Below are 15,813 nucleotides of genomic sequence, written 5' to 3'. Positions count from 1 at the left end.
TTTTTTCAATTTTGATAACAAATATTTAATCAATTAAATTTCTGGCAAGTAGTAATACAAGACACCTCAATAATATACTAAGGGATTTATAAAGTTAATTTAGATATTTATTAAAAAAGGATCGAGGAGCACTATGGTATGATTTTCAGACAATAGTTTTCATGATGACGGTTCTATGAAAGATTCAATTCAATCTAGGAGGGATTTTAGAAGGAGTTTTTTCTATACAAAATGGGATCCTAAGGAAACGATCACAAATTGATAGACCGAAACAATATATCTATGTTACCACTCACTCGTGTCATGTTTTCACTGTCTTTTTGTGTTGACATGAATTATCATTGATATGGTTATATCTATAAATTTACTGTTTACAAAATTTTTTTGAAATACAAAGGCTTTAGATTACCTTATCTGTATTTGGAAAAACTTTTAGAAATTTTGGTCCTCAATGCTCTTCAACTTGAATGATGCGTGCATAGCAACACAGACGGTCCATTTTCCAATTTCCTCCGTTTTAAATTTTTACCGTTTTTACTTTGCCATAATTTTGGATATAAGTTATGAGAAAAATTATTTACCATGGTAACAGTAAAGAAGATATATCATTAATTTTTTATGGTAAACATTTAATTTATTAAAAACTTGAATTTATAATGAATTATGGTTCTACATGATCTGCAACTTCGTATTTTAATAGTTGTTTTGTATTTTGACGATTATTTTGTAGATACAACGTGTATCTAGGGGGTACAACTTTTAGATCCGAATATATCGGAGGATGCAATTTCGAAACTTTTAATTCAGCAAACGCTTTTATGGGTGTAGCTATATCATACACAAACCTTGATATTAAAGTGAAATGTCATAATAGGAAATAACATATGATTGTTCATTTATATAATTGATATAATAGACATTCATTAAATGTCATTTTGTTTTATTGATAATTAGATACAGAATGACAAGCTACCTCGTAGCTAGCAGTATGACAAAAATAGACTTATTCTGTAGTTCGTACAAACACATTTAAATCTTAACTCATCGAAAGGTAAGACAATGTACAAGCATATTCATCTAAACATTTATTTTAATAACTTTGAATAAATTTCAGTATTCAAAAACTTCCACACAAATAGCTATATTACTGGTAAAAGATATTAACAAGTTAACCAAATGTTTAAGGATCAACTGTTCAAGATAAGTATTAATTACAAATGATGACAGGTGACTCTTTAAATTATTTATATTTGATATGAATAGATTTATTGAGTGTATATGTACTTCTGAGGTTGGTTTTTTTCCTCTCACTGTGTATAGGGGCTAGATTTTCTTGATATTCTAATGTCTTTTTCATTATTTAGATTTGCATAAGGTACAATTAAGGTTTACTTATTATACCGGTATTTCCATGTGATTCTTATTTTCCCGCGATGTAGACGATAAGTTGATTGTATATTGTGTAGCACCAGATAGTAGTTCGTAAAAGTACACTTTTTAACGCTTGTTTAATCAGCATAATTATAGTTTTAGATTGAATTCTTCAAGTTTGACACTAATAGTAATACAAATTTCTAACCGTATAAAATGCATATATCATATACATAATATAGTTTACTAAAAAAAGGTATTCTATACTCTGAACAGAACGTGATGTATAAGATACGAGAAGTATGTTGAAGTTAAGCTACAGAAAGTATTTTTGTTACATGCAGATGCTGTCAATGGTGTAATGCATGTGACATTTTAATTGCACAGGTATGTTACAGTATATATATAGATGTGTTTCTGTGTGTAATTCAGATGTAGGAGTATTATCTGTAATATATTGATCTTGTATATTATATTTTGTTTACAAACATTTGATTGGCTAAGGACACGACACGAAATTTCTATTAGGTCAATTCAATTAAACAAACATGTATGTGATTATTAAGCTGTAAAAAAATATATAGTCTCGCGTACTAACTTATTATCCTGGTACCTTATGATAACTATTTATACAACTTTTAGCGAAATTGAATTACATCGTGATGATACATTATTTTCATGGGAGGCCGATTGAGTTGTATGTGATGACGTAATGGATACATTACCTTTTCGAATCAATATTTTAAATACATAAAAGATACAAAACAATATATTCAACACATAAGGCACAGAAACACTTGCAGAGTCAGTGAAACATAATCTACAAAATAATTTTGCAGTTTTTTAACTGTTTATAATAATATTATTTATTAATTTTATTTAGATATTTATAGTTGATTTTAATGAAGCTAAATACATATTATTCGTTGTCACTTATAAGATTATAATTTAATACGCCAGTCTACATAAAACTCATCACTGACGCTCAGATCAAAATAGTTATGAGCCAAACAAGTACAAAGTTGATAAGCTTAGAGGACCTTAAATTCCAAAAATGTCGTGGGTACCAATTTTCGCGTATTGGGGAATGCCTGTATTTTCGTGGATTTTTTAGTTCGTGGTTTTGCAAAAGTCTGTCTAAGCACATTAGAAAATTTGCCAATCGTTGAACATTTAAATTTTCTGGCACACCTGTTACCACGAAATCCACGAAAATTGGCATCCAACGAATATTGATGAATCCTTAGTACTAAAATATGAATATATATATTGCAGACAAAATGGCTATGTTAATGGCGTTCAAGACTTGTATTGTCTTGACAGTATGGACGTCATTTCAGCTCTGTGTAAACGGCAATATCAAAAATGGTACGGTCCAAACCACAAAAAGGGCAAATACAACACAGTTTGTATATATCCAAGGAGAAAAGGGTTCTGAAAATTGGAAGTTGATTTGCAAGATGCATCAAAACCCCAAAAAGGAACAAGATATTTGTAAACGAAAAGAGGAAACCAAACTGCAGTCGTCTTTTAATGCAATGTATTCCAACTTTGCTAAGGAATGTTTCAAGACAAAGTCAGAACATAACATGTTTAGTCGTACAAAAATGGCTGTTATACGCAATAAAGTAAGTTTTTCTTTTTTATTTGGTACTAAGTCGACCACAATTACAACATTTTATTCTCCTAATGCAGTTATTTAAATTACTACTGTTATATTTACTCATATTACTTCTACCGCTACTAATATCAAAGCAACTACAACAACAACAACTACTACTAGTATCACTTCTTATACTGCTACTAGTATCACTACTTATACTGTTACTAGTAGCACTACTTATACTGTTACTAGTATCACTACTTATGCTGCTACTAGTATCACTACTTATACTGCTACTAGTATCACTAATTATACTGCTACTAGTATCACTACTTATACTGCTACTAGTATCACTACTTATACTGTTAATAGTATCACTACTTATACTGCTACTAGTATCACTACTTATATTGCTACTGTCTTTTTCTACTAATATTCTAATATTACTATTTTCATATTAACAAATTTTTCTTTCTAACTCAAGGAACTCTTTTATTTGTTATTATGTTCTTCCTCGCTTTGCTCGGCCGAACATAAACTATTTCTTATTCTATATAAAGAAACAACAAAGACTTAATTGGCAGGAGAACACACCAAACAGTTTTAATATAACATTTTTCGAAATTCTTGTATACTGTGCAATTAAATATTTAAAGTCCATACATCATGCGTCAACTCAACTGTTCATGCTAATATCTACAAAAAGAAAATACAAAAAATGAAAATTTATACAAAGCATAATTTACAATTTAAATGTAATAAAGTTGTCAAACGAGTTTTGGTGTGTGAAATCTCGATAAAATGTAAAGGGTGGGTAAAACAGTATATAAAGTCCAAAAACCGAATTACTCAGTATTGCGCAACAGAAATAGTAGTTAATCTAAAAACGAAAAGAAATACAAGTTGTGTCGGTTTTCTGTGTTTCAATCAAACTGATAGTGAGGATTGAACAACATTTTGGAAATTTTGGTCATCGATGTTCCTGAACTTTATAGTTATTTGGCTATCGAACTATTTTGATTTGAGTATAACTGATTAGTCTTATGTAGACGAACGCGCGTCTGGCTTATCAAATCATAAGCCTGGTATCTTTGATAACTAATTCTAATATAACGTGCTTCTTTTGCTATGTGTTTAAGGCCATGCTATTAATCCCATAAAAAATTGTTTGCACATGCGTACATTGACTACTGCAGAATAATGTTGTTTTTTCAAAATGTCTGGTGCCTGTTTAGTAGTGAAACTCTTTATAACTCTTAAATGATGCCCATGTTGATACTAATTCATCTATTACAACTGTAATGTGTTGCAATTCAAACTTGACATATTTGAACTAGATACGACAACCGTTCATGCTGGCTGAAAAAAAAATAAGAGTTTAATGGAAGAGCCTACACAAACGCACTACATTTATACACATCGGACATAGAAATTACCATAATTGTCCTTATCAGAATCGAAAGAAAATCTATACTTTATTGTAGTTTTAACAAAGGTAGGCATTATTTTCGTATTCCTTTAGCACTTACTATCGCTCGGGGAAAACTAATCACGAATATAATGCCTACTCATACAATAAAGTATGGCTTGCATCAATTGTAACTTAATTGTGCCCTGTACAACTGATTTTAATTGTGTGTTATATATGTTTTACTGTTACACCATTATATCAGGTATGTTTATTGTTTACCCCGCCATATTCTGTATGTGCCTGTCCAAAGTCTAAGCGTTCAATTTAGGAGATACTATTAACTGTATTGTATTTTAAGCTTGGCCTTCGTAAAACGAAGATTTTACCGTCGCAAAAATTCCAATAGTTTCACTATTATGTGTACTGCACCATCAGAAACAATGAACACGAGTTGTCTTTGGTAGGTATTGGTCTATTAATTGATTATAAAAACGTATTTCCTCCAGGGTAAAGTGGCTTCCAAAAGACTACTGTAAATCAAAACGACTGAACATTTTTTTCAATGAGATCGTTTAAATATTACTTTGTTTAATAAAGGCAACAATAGTATACCGCTGTTCGAAATTCAAAAATCGATTATGACAAAATAAATCCGGGATACAAACTAAACCTGAGAGAAACACATCAAATATAAGGAGAGCAACGACACAACAAAATCACTGAAACGAACTATAATATGACTATGACCATTCTCCTGACTTGGTACAGGACATTTTAAGAAAAAATAGTGAGTAAAACCCTGTTTTTTGGCTAGCCAAATCTTCTTCTTTTATGGCAATGTTATATATATATATGTAACACTAAAATGACACCATTACATGACAGGAATATAGTACATTTCGACAACAAAACAACAGAAACACTGAAGTGAAAAAAACGACAATGCAAGACACACATAAACAAACTGTACGATAACAGTTGCAATTTTTCTGGCTTGGTACAATACATCTTTTTTAGAAACAAAAGGAGGGGTTAAATTAAGTTTTGTAGCTAGCAAAACCTCCCACCTTCATGTCAAAGTTAAATATAACATTACAATGACAACGTTACATGACAGGACTACAAAACAAACAGATGGAAGAACATGCAGATCAGAGAAACACACGAATAAATATAACAATAGAACATTACGATAATCTAATAGTTATTAAAGATACCAGGCTAAGCCTTATAGTTTGATACGCCAGACGCGTGTTTCGTCTACATAAGGCTAATAAGTGACGCTCAGGTCAAAATAGCACAAAAAGCCAAACAAAGATGAAAGCATTGATTCCAAAACGTTATGCCAAACACGTTCAAGGTTAACTGTCTAGGATAAGAAAATCCTTAGCATTAAGAATAATTCATACCTTTGCAAATATTAAGTTTATAAAAATGACTATATAATGGATATACTGTTAAAACCGAAGCTAAAATTTTAGGCACCATGATTGTTGAATAAAAATAAACCTTCTTATCTTACACTACAGACAGGGGTCGAAATAAACGCTTGTCCGGTGGTCCGAGACCAGTATAATTTGCGTCGGACCAGTACATTTTATCAGCTGGTGGTCCGGCGGACCAGTACATATTATCAGCTGGTGGTCCGGCGGACCAGTACATTTTATCAGCTGGTGGTCCGGCGGACCAGTACATTTTATCAGCTGGTGGTCCGGCGGACCAGTACATTTTATCAGCTGGTGGTCCGGCGGACCAGTACATTTTATCAGCTGGTGGTTAGGCGGACCAGTACATTTTATTAGCTGGTGGTTAGGCGGACCAGTACATTTTATCAGCTGGTGGTTAGGCGGACCAGTAGAAATTTGTCGACAAAAATCACTGAGTTCACAGATATAAATACTCCCGATTGTTAGTACAATTGTTGTCTAGCAGTAATTACAGATTGATTTACTAATATTTAATAATTATCTGTTCTTCTACTACTTTTTTTATATAACGTGTAAAGTATAAATTCGCTAAAGAAATTATTTGTCATTCAGAATATTGTTTTTACAGGTGTTTGGCGGGGAATGTACAGTGTTTGACGATGAATTTATCATCGAGAGGATTATGGGTGAAATTCAAACAGAAGATATAGATGAAAAAAGTAAGTCACGAGAAACAGCATTCGATGTGTTCACAACTGGAACGCTGAAGAATTTTATTCATATATGCCCAGATGTTTCAGGAGAAAATATTACAAGGCGTCCCAAGATATCTGTTAAAGCACAAGCAGTGCTTGCAGTATGTAGTTCTTATATAAAAAGGTTGATTACATTATCGTATGCATGTAATAATAATAATATCACTTCTGTGCTTTATAGAAATGTTAGTTTGGTCAATGATTCAGTAAGCTTGCTAAATGTTTCAATGTATCAATATATTAACCAATCAACGCCAGAGTGGAAAAAAGAGGAAAACAAAATCTGTCCTAAACTGAAACCTAGTTCGTATGGAGTGTTTATGGTAATTGTAGAAGTCTTTTTTAATATTGACACCCTTTACCAGTCCTTCATGGTCCTTTCAATGATTTCTTTATTCATTGTCCTGCTGGTCTATTCCTGTTTCAAACAATTACGGAACATATCAGGTTTGAATAATATGTTCCTGGCAGGTAACATGATGTTAGCGTATTTTTTCTGGTTTTTTCATACTTTACACTTTCTTGAAAGCCATCTTTGGTGTTCAGTCTCTGGCATGTTCAAACACTTCAGTTTACTTAATGTAGCTTTGTGGATACACGTCTGCATCGGTCATATGTTTCGGGTATTTTGGCTTTTTAGACCAAACACAGGTGTCTATTTTAAAAGGCAGAGTGTTATTTGGTATGCTGTTTTTGTCAAGGTGATAGCAATCGTTTGTGTCGTCATAAACATTTCGTTAAGCAAACATCAGCAATTTACAAACGGTAAAATCGACAGATTAAAAACGGTAAATCTAACGGAAATATTTATTTCCGGTTATGGGGGTCATGCTTGCTTTATGTATGATCCAAATATGGTCAAATGGTTATATAGGGTACCAGTCGTGGCCATTTCTTGTATCAATGTAAGTCTTCTTGTATTGGTATGGATACGTACGAGGTGGAATCCTATTTTACAAACGAACACATCCACAAATAGAAGAATGGTGATTTTTTATGCCATCATGACTGCTGTCATGCTTTTAAAACAATGTGTTGGATATTTCAGCAAGGTCACAGATCAAATTTTTATTTTTCATATTATTATGTTTTTAGAAAGTACTTACGGCATGATTTTCCTTGTTGTATTTGTGACGTCAACAGAGATTCGTTGGCTGCCTGCGTATTGGAAGCTAACTCATAGAACTCGTCATTCCACTAATACGCTTGTTGAAACAAACTTACCCCCTTATGATATAGAAGACAAATATAAAACCTTGTAAAGAATCATTACAAAGATACGCCGCTTGCTGAAACAAACTTCCCCCCTTATGATGTAGAAAACAAATATAAAACCTTGTAAAGAATCATTACACTAATACACTTGCTGAAACAAACTTACCCCCTTATGATGTAGAAAACAAATATAAAACCTTGTAAAGAATCATTACAAAGATACGCCGCTTGCTGAAACAAACTTACCCCCTTATGATGTAGAAGACAAATATAAAACCTTGTAAAGAATCATTACACTAATACACTTGCTGAAACAAACTTACCCCCTTATGATGTAGAAGACAAATATAAAACCTTGTAAAGAATCATTACACTAATACACTTGCTGAATCCAATTTGCTCGCTTGTGATGTTAGTGAAAATATAAGATATTGTAGAAAATCTGCATTGACAGGTTTCGCTTCCTTGGGATGGTGATGAAACGTACAAAACCTTGTTAGGAAGATGCAAATAAGCGTTTTCCCGCTTGTGATGTTGATAAAAAAAAAATATCAAACCTTGTAAACAAGCTGCAAAAAAAGGTTTTCTCTCTTTTGATTTTGACGAAAAATACAAAATCCTGTAAATAAGCTACATCTTTTTCTTGTGTTATTGATAAACAAAATTTTAAACCTTGTAAAGAAGTTGCAAAAAGGGTTTTCCCGTAGTGATGTTGATAAAAAAATAAAACCTTATAGATAAGCTACATAAAAGGTTTTAGTTCATGGTTGTGATCAAGGTGTGAAATATTTTCGTTTTACTAACAATCACTTATACTTTCTAGTCCCAACAAACGTTCAATTACAGAAGTCACTTTTCATTCGGGCTAACATTGGAGGGCAATTACATGGTAAAACAATCATATCAAATCATTAATGTCCAAAGTAAGATAGGAAGACATTAAATTTTCATAGTTATCCCAAAGTGGCAATTTGCATGGAGCAGAATTAATATGTCATGTCATTCGACATAATTCAAGTACTACATAAGGGAACAACCATTTAACTTCAAGGGAAAGGGGGCTATGGGTTATTTTCCACAAATTTTGCGATCCCAAGTTTTAACGAAAAACATAGTATGGTCAAGCAGATGACAACAAAAATATTCTGAAATCAAGGAAAAAATATTGGATAGTGCTGTTGTTATCACCTCTCACTCCCTGGCTATAAAGTTAATCAAAACCGTTGACAGGTCTGCTCTACAAGTCTTAACAGTTGGATGCTGATATTATCAGCTATCTTTACTTAATGAATGAGTCTGTAAAATGTGATATATACTGTTTGTGCTTCTTTGTGAGATATTATTTAGTTTTTGTTGTGATTAAAATTTGTGACACGGTGTTGACTGATGTAACCCTATTTTGACATTTATACTTACTATATATGTGTGTTTTATTCACGCATCGTTGTCAATGACATTTGATGCGAAGGCCATACAAGTTAGTGTTTTAACGCTATAAAACCAAGTTCAATTCACCATTTTCTGCACAAGAAAATGCCTGAACCAAGTCAGGAATATAAAGCTATTGTCCATCCGTTTGATATTATAATACGTTTGCGTTTGGAATTTTCCTCGGAGTTCAGTTTTTTTGTTAGATTACTTTTTCTATGTCCTTTAAGTCCTCGGCGGATACCGCTTCTTGTGAACTACCAGTTCCATGTGATATAATCAGCTTAAAATTTGGTACTTTGGTACTGTCTTTATTTAAAACAAACCTTTCTGAAATTTTCCGTTATTTGAAAATTTAGAAATAATCAAGAAACTTATGTTTCAACTACCTTAGCATTACTCACTGCCAACCAGAATTACACACCCTTTGATACTGTGATATTGATACCATGTAAATACGAATGTATAAATCTTGTTATTTATAACAGAACTATTGATATCTTGTGTGAATCAAATTATTGATATATTGTGTGAATCAAATTATTGATATATTGTGTGAATCAAATTATTGATGTATTATGTGAATCAAATTATTGATATATTATGTGAATCAAATTATGGATATATTGTGTGAATCAAATTATTGATATATTATGTGAATCAAATTATTGACATATTGTGTGAATCAAATTATTGACATATTGTGTGAATCAAATTATTGATATATTGTGTGAATCAAATTATTGATATATTATGTGAATCAAATTATTGATATATTGTGTGAATCAAATTATTGATATATTATGTGAATCAAATTATTGATATATTGTGTGAATCAAATTATTGACATATTGTGTGAATCAAATTATTGATATATTATGTGAATCAAATTATTGATATATTGTGTGAATCAAATTATTGACATATTGTGTGAATCAAATTATTGACATATTGTGTGAATCAAATTATTGACATATTGTGTGAATCAAATTATTGACATATTGTGTGAATCAAATTATTGATTTATTAGAAATATTCATGTACAGCGTCGATCAACTTGTTTAAATCGTGTAAATACATAAGAATAATGATATACTGTGTGAATTAGAATGTACAGGTTTTGTAATGAATCTAATTTTTTATGCATTGTGTGAATTAGTATGTACAAGTTCTGAAAATCGTTAGAAATATTGCTATGTTGTGTGAATCAGTGTGTACAAATTGTGTAATGAATTAACATATTTATACATTGTGTGAATAAGTATGTTTACGGTATGTACCTATAGAGGAATAATGGTATTCTGTGTGAATCAGTGTGTACATGTTGTGTAATGAATTTAATTATTGATAAACTGTGTGAATCAATATTTGTAAGTCATGTAAGTCGTTAGAAATAATGCAAACTCTGTGGATCAGTGTGTAAAAGTTATGTAAATCGTTCAAAATATTGCTAAACAGTGTGAATGAGTGTGTACAAGTTTTGTAATGAACTTAAATATTGATACACTGTATGAATTAGTATGAATACGTCATGTAATTAATAAGATGTGTTGATACACTGTATGAATTAGTATGAATACGTCATGTAATTAATATGATGTGTTGATACACTGTATGAATTAGTTTGAATACGTTATGTAATTAATATGATGTGTTGATACACTGTATGAATTAGTATGAATACGTCATGTAATTAATATGATGTGTTGATACACTGTGTGAAACCGTATGTAAATTCGTGTAATTGATATGTTGATTACTAAACAATGTTCATTTTGATTCAATACTTGATATTGTGAAATGTGTTATGTTTTTAATGTAACTAAATGTTATTTTATTATTAGTATTTCATAACATTACCGATACATTGAGGCTAAGTATTCGACATTGGGAGTTAATTTTGATTTTTTTTATGATAAAGATATAAGAAGATGTGGTATGAGTGCCGATGAAACAACTCATCATCCAAGTAACAATTATAAAATTAAACCAATTCAAACGGAAAAACCAACGGTCTTATCTATATAAAAACGAGAAACGAGAAAAACGTACGAACTAAATAAGCAGACGACAACTACTGAACATCAGATTCCTGACTTAAGACAGGTGCAAACATTTGAAGCGGTATTAAACGCTTTAATGGTACCAAACCTTCTCCCTTTTCACATGTATGCATTTTGGAATTTGTGAACTGCATCTGAATATCAAAATTTTATGGATGTTTCTTTTACACTTCCAGGGTAAGTGTCAATTACAAGTTACCTTTTTTGGAATAGGATGAATGTTAAAAGCAGGCAGGAATATGATTTATTTTCATTTTTGTTTTTTTCATTTAAGATTTCGATTTCATCACAATCAGAAACCTCGCCATTTACGTGAACTTAGCAATGATATTTAGGAAAAGTCAATTTACTCGGTTATATTATGTTATAATGATATGATAATTGTTATATGTTATCTATGACATTTGATATTTACATCACATTTTGATCAGTTCTGTTTTTTCTCTGATATTTGAAAACTGTGTTTTTCTAAATGAAATTAGATGTCTGAAATTTTGTATTTTACTAATAAAATTGCTACTTTCATAAAACATTGATTATTCATTCGTAGAAATTTGATGCGTTCCAAACATTGCTTTTCAATCATAGAATTAAATGTGTCTCAAACTTTGTGTTTCAATCATAGAATGTTTAATATATGTCTCATCAAACTTTGTATTTCAATCATAGACTTTTTGTTTACTTATGATATTTTGTATTTTGATTTTTATATGTTTTTGCATTATGTATTTTGCGTTCATAAATTTTAAATTTTGCATAGAATTTGTAATATGTTCCAATCTTTATCACTTATCATATTTACTTTTACAAGTTTAATATGTGTTTGAAATAATAAATGGTTTGCATATTGTTTTCCTTTCTTATAAATGTACTTATATACCTATATTTGAGGGTTTCTTAAATAAAATATAATATCTTCGTATTTTTCCATGTGAAAAATTGAATATGTATAAAATCTGAGCAATAATTATAGATTATCGTTTGTCATCTCAACGATATTTATTTTTCCGCTTGAGCTTGAACGGCGAATTTGAGAACAGCAATCGAGTTGAGATGACCAATGATAATTTGTTTATCGCTATTTTACCTTTTACGACGTTGATAATTCATTGACAACGCCTCTTGCGCTCTTAGTTTCTAGCGATAATTTTGCATATCACTCTACTGAGAAAGTCACTTATCAGTCAGTAAGTTCAAAGCAAAATTTTGAAAAATAGCAATAATCGTATACAGTGTCTACAGCAAGTTTGCGTGACATAGTTTAAAACATAATTTACTTATACCTGCAGTCTCTTCAGAGTCAATCATTAGAAATGTATGTGGCATCAATCAGTTTGTTTAATCTTCTTATTGAAGAAATAATAAAGTACGTAATCTGCTACAAAAACATAAAAAGGTATTGAAAAAAAATGTATTCGGCAAAACCTTCGAGAATTTTTGAAAATAAGCAGTGCTCTTCAACATCGTACTTTATATAGCCTTTTTACCTTTTTTAATTCGAGTTTCCATAATGAGTCTTTCATACACGAAATGGGCGTCTAGCGTACACAATTTTATTCCTGATATCTGTAATTAGTTTATTGAAACTAAAATGTGTTGAGCAAATAGAGAAAGTTAATTTTGTAAAGGGTTTGTAAAAAAATATGAGCAACACGACGGGTGCCACATGTAGAGCACGATCTGCTTACCTTCCGGAGCACCTTTGATCACCCCCAGTTTTTTGTAGGGTTCGAGTTGCTTAGTCTTTAGTTTTCTATGTTGTGTCTTTTGTACGATTGTTTGTCTGTTTGTCTATATATTTTTAGCCATGGCGTTGTCAGTTTATTTTCGACTTATGTGTTCTACTAACCTTCTGGTTTGTTTCGCCCTTCCTTTTTAAGGAATATGACAGTTGTTTTCATTCGTTTGATGTGTTTATGTGTTTGATTTTGCAATCTTGATTTTGATCTTTCCGTTCTGAATTTTCCACAAAATTCGTTATTTTTGTTATTTAACTTTTTAAGTTAGTGCTCATCTGAAGAGACATTTTTTATAGTTGTTTTAATGTTGTGTTTTGTCACCACTACATTGTACTTTGATTAGAGGGAGGGTTGATGCAGTAAATTTGGCATCGTTTATGCTATTAAACTTTATGACCTTTATAACACGTTTACAAACACCTTATACAATAATACATATATTGGCCCGAGAACACAGTTATTTCCTAGTGCATTTCTTTTAGACAATAAATTCAAATTTAAAACATCGCACCTGCTCTTTCTCAAAAAGATTTTTAGTGTAGTGTGCTACCAGTGAGAATAATAATATAAAAATTATAGAAACTTCTACCAGCTTTAACTCAAAACATTGACAGTTCTATGTTAAGGGGTGTAAAATTCAGTTTGACAGCTTAAGACGTGATAAAATTTGACTTTTTTGAACTGGACCAAATCGCTACTAAACATAAAGATTCAGCACCCAAATTTTTTTGACATGTAATAACATGACCCTACTTAATATGTCATGCATTTAATATCAAAAAATAAATTGGGAAAGTTTATCAAATAAAACATGCAAGTTATACACTGTTTACACTAGGGACTATAGACAACGAAAACCAGAGGACGATAACTGTGTCCTTGGACCGATTAATTTCATACAGTGTGCTGTTTCAAGTGTCATTTCAATTCTTTCTTATGTATTAGTTAAACATTTGATTAGCTATTTAACTTTCAGAAAAATCTGTCATGGCCAATCCCTTAGTAAAGCATGCTATTTGTCGCACATTTCCCTAAATTAATTTTTTGACAAACATATAGAGAGTAAAGTTGTAATTAAAGATAAATACATCCCAACTCATTTGTTCTTACAGGGGTCATCCAGATATTCCGAACCCTATTGGGGCGACACTACATTAGTCAGACGATTCATTTGTCCAACACACCTCAGTACACCCCATAGGTCCGACACACAAATAGCCTGGCTTATACACGAAATAATAAACGAAAAACGGTTATGATTCACATCAACAAAGTAAATCCGCTGAAAAACTGGGTCCCGACCGGGTACAATCAACACACAGGCGTGTCTGGAAATAATTAGAGAATAGAGAATAATAGGCAAAATGGGACGAATAAAGGCAAAAGTATTAACAAAAATAAAGAAAAACAGGGCAAAAAACAAAAAAAGAGAATAATAGGGTGCTAATATATGGAGAATAGTAACGAATGATTGGCAAAAAATATAAATAATGCAGAAAATTACCTGAATGAAGGGCCCACCATTTAGACCATCCTACAGAAAGTTTACTCCCTTCATGGTGTCTTTTACCAATATTTTCTAGAATGTCACTGTGCCTAAAATATATAATACTTTCATTTTATTATCGTAGCAAAATAGAGTTATTCATAAACTTCGAATTTGAATATTCCTCGATCATTTAAGGAAGTAAAATAATTATTTGTAAATAAAAATAATGTCGGTATTATCTCCCTTTACATACATTTTTCTCATTTGAATTTTATTTTACATTTGGTTGTATGTTTATGGTCTAGATGGTGTTGACATACTAGTGAATAATGGGTATGCAATATCCTCCCCACCCCCACCCCCAAACTCCTACCCCAAGTAAGAATAGAAATTAATAGGGTGCTAAAATATAAAGACACACAAAAAATGAACGGAATAAGATGTCTCTAAAGAAGAAGAAGAAAAAACAGAGAAGAAAAAAGAAAGCGACAACTATTGTGATTACCCTCATATCTCAGAAATATACAGACGGCGCTTCTGTTTATTTTAAACTTGCATCATAGTGCTGAATTTTCATGTGCTAAATAGCGTCCTAAAAAACATGAAATATTTGCCACTGGACGTTAATCAAACATTTATTATCAATCATCAATTCTATGTTTAATACTATAAAAGAAAAAGGACAAAAAAGCTTTGCGATAATGGACAACAACAACATGTTGCACTTATTCTGACACAACACAACTACAACACAAACAAACAACGTTTATATCGCTGTTCTTCGTCTTAAAGCCACACTTCTTGGACTACACGTTTGCACAGACGCCCCCCAACCTCCAACCTCACCTCAGCTTGAAAGGTTATCTTGGTCAAGTGTAAATGGATCTTCCTATATATGTATTGATAACAAAGCTGAATGTTAGAATCGCCACCATTACAAATTATTTAGCAAACAAATGTTGTCATAATTTACCCGTTAATTCCTCTGCAAAATACATGAACAAATATTTAGACAAACACTAAGATGCATGTATGCTAAATAACTTGATATAAAAATACGTTTAAATAAGATGTCTCCTTTTTGCAATGCCGGGATACCTGATACAATTTTTGTGTTTACTTTTTGGAAACTGTTTCAGCCCTGTTGTTAATCAAATAATTAAAATAACATGTAAACATTAGGGGGGATTAAGGTAGTGAAACGTCTTGACCACTTTATTAACTAAGTCAACAATTTAAATAAGTTTTGTTATAGTGTCAAAAATAAAGCGATTCTGTAAACATATTAAAGACTACATAAGTTTGTAGAAGC

General features: G+C 31.3%; 1 protein-coding gene across 1 annotated transcript; it reads left to right on the top strand.

Moving 5' to 3' along the window:
* Nucleotides 1-1,645: 1,645 nt before the first annotated feature.
* LOC134691657 (uncharacterized) lies at nucleotides 1,646-8,299 on the top strand. Its single transcript, XM_063552219.1, has 3 exons — nucleotides 1,646-1,758; nucleotides 2,647-2,999; nucleotides 6,441-8,299. Exons 2-3 carry the CDS (start codon nucleotides 2,652-2,654, stop codon nucleotides 7,827-7,829), a joined length of 1,737 nt encoding a protein of 578 aa, XP_063408289.1. The 5' UTR covers nucleotides 1,646-1,758; nucleotides 2,647-2,651; the 3' UTR covers nucleotides 7,830-8,299.
* Nucleotides 8,300-15,813: the final 7,514 nt, after the last annotated feature.

Source organism: Mytilus trossulus, chromosome 11, assembly GCF_036588685.1.
Source record: "Mytilus trossulus isolate FHL-02 chromosome 11, PNRI_Mtr1.1.1.hap1, whole genome shotgun sequence".
Classification (NCBI taxonomy): Eukaryota; Metazoa; Mollusca; class Bivalvia; order Mytilida; family Mytilidae; genus Mytilus; species Mytilus trossulus.
Note: the sequence above shows the minus strand (reverse complement) of the source record. Positions and strands in the feature narration are given on the sequence as shown.

Bases quoted from the DNA above. Each gene is read 5' to 3' on its own strand.
- LOC134691657 (XM_063552219.1), top strand. From the start codon at position 2,652: ATGGCTATGTTAATGGCGTTCAAGACTTGTATTGTCTTGACAGTATGG. The intron at 3,000-6,440 runs GTAAGTTTTTCT...TTGTTTTTACAG, and splicing joins TGGCTGTTATACGCAATAAA to GTGTTTGGCGGGGAATGTAC.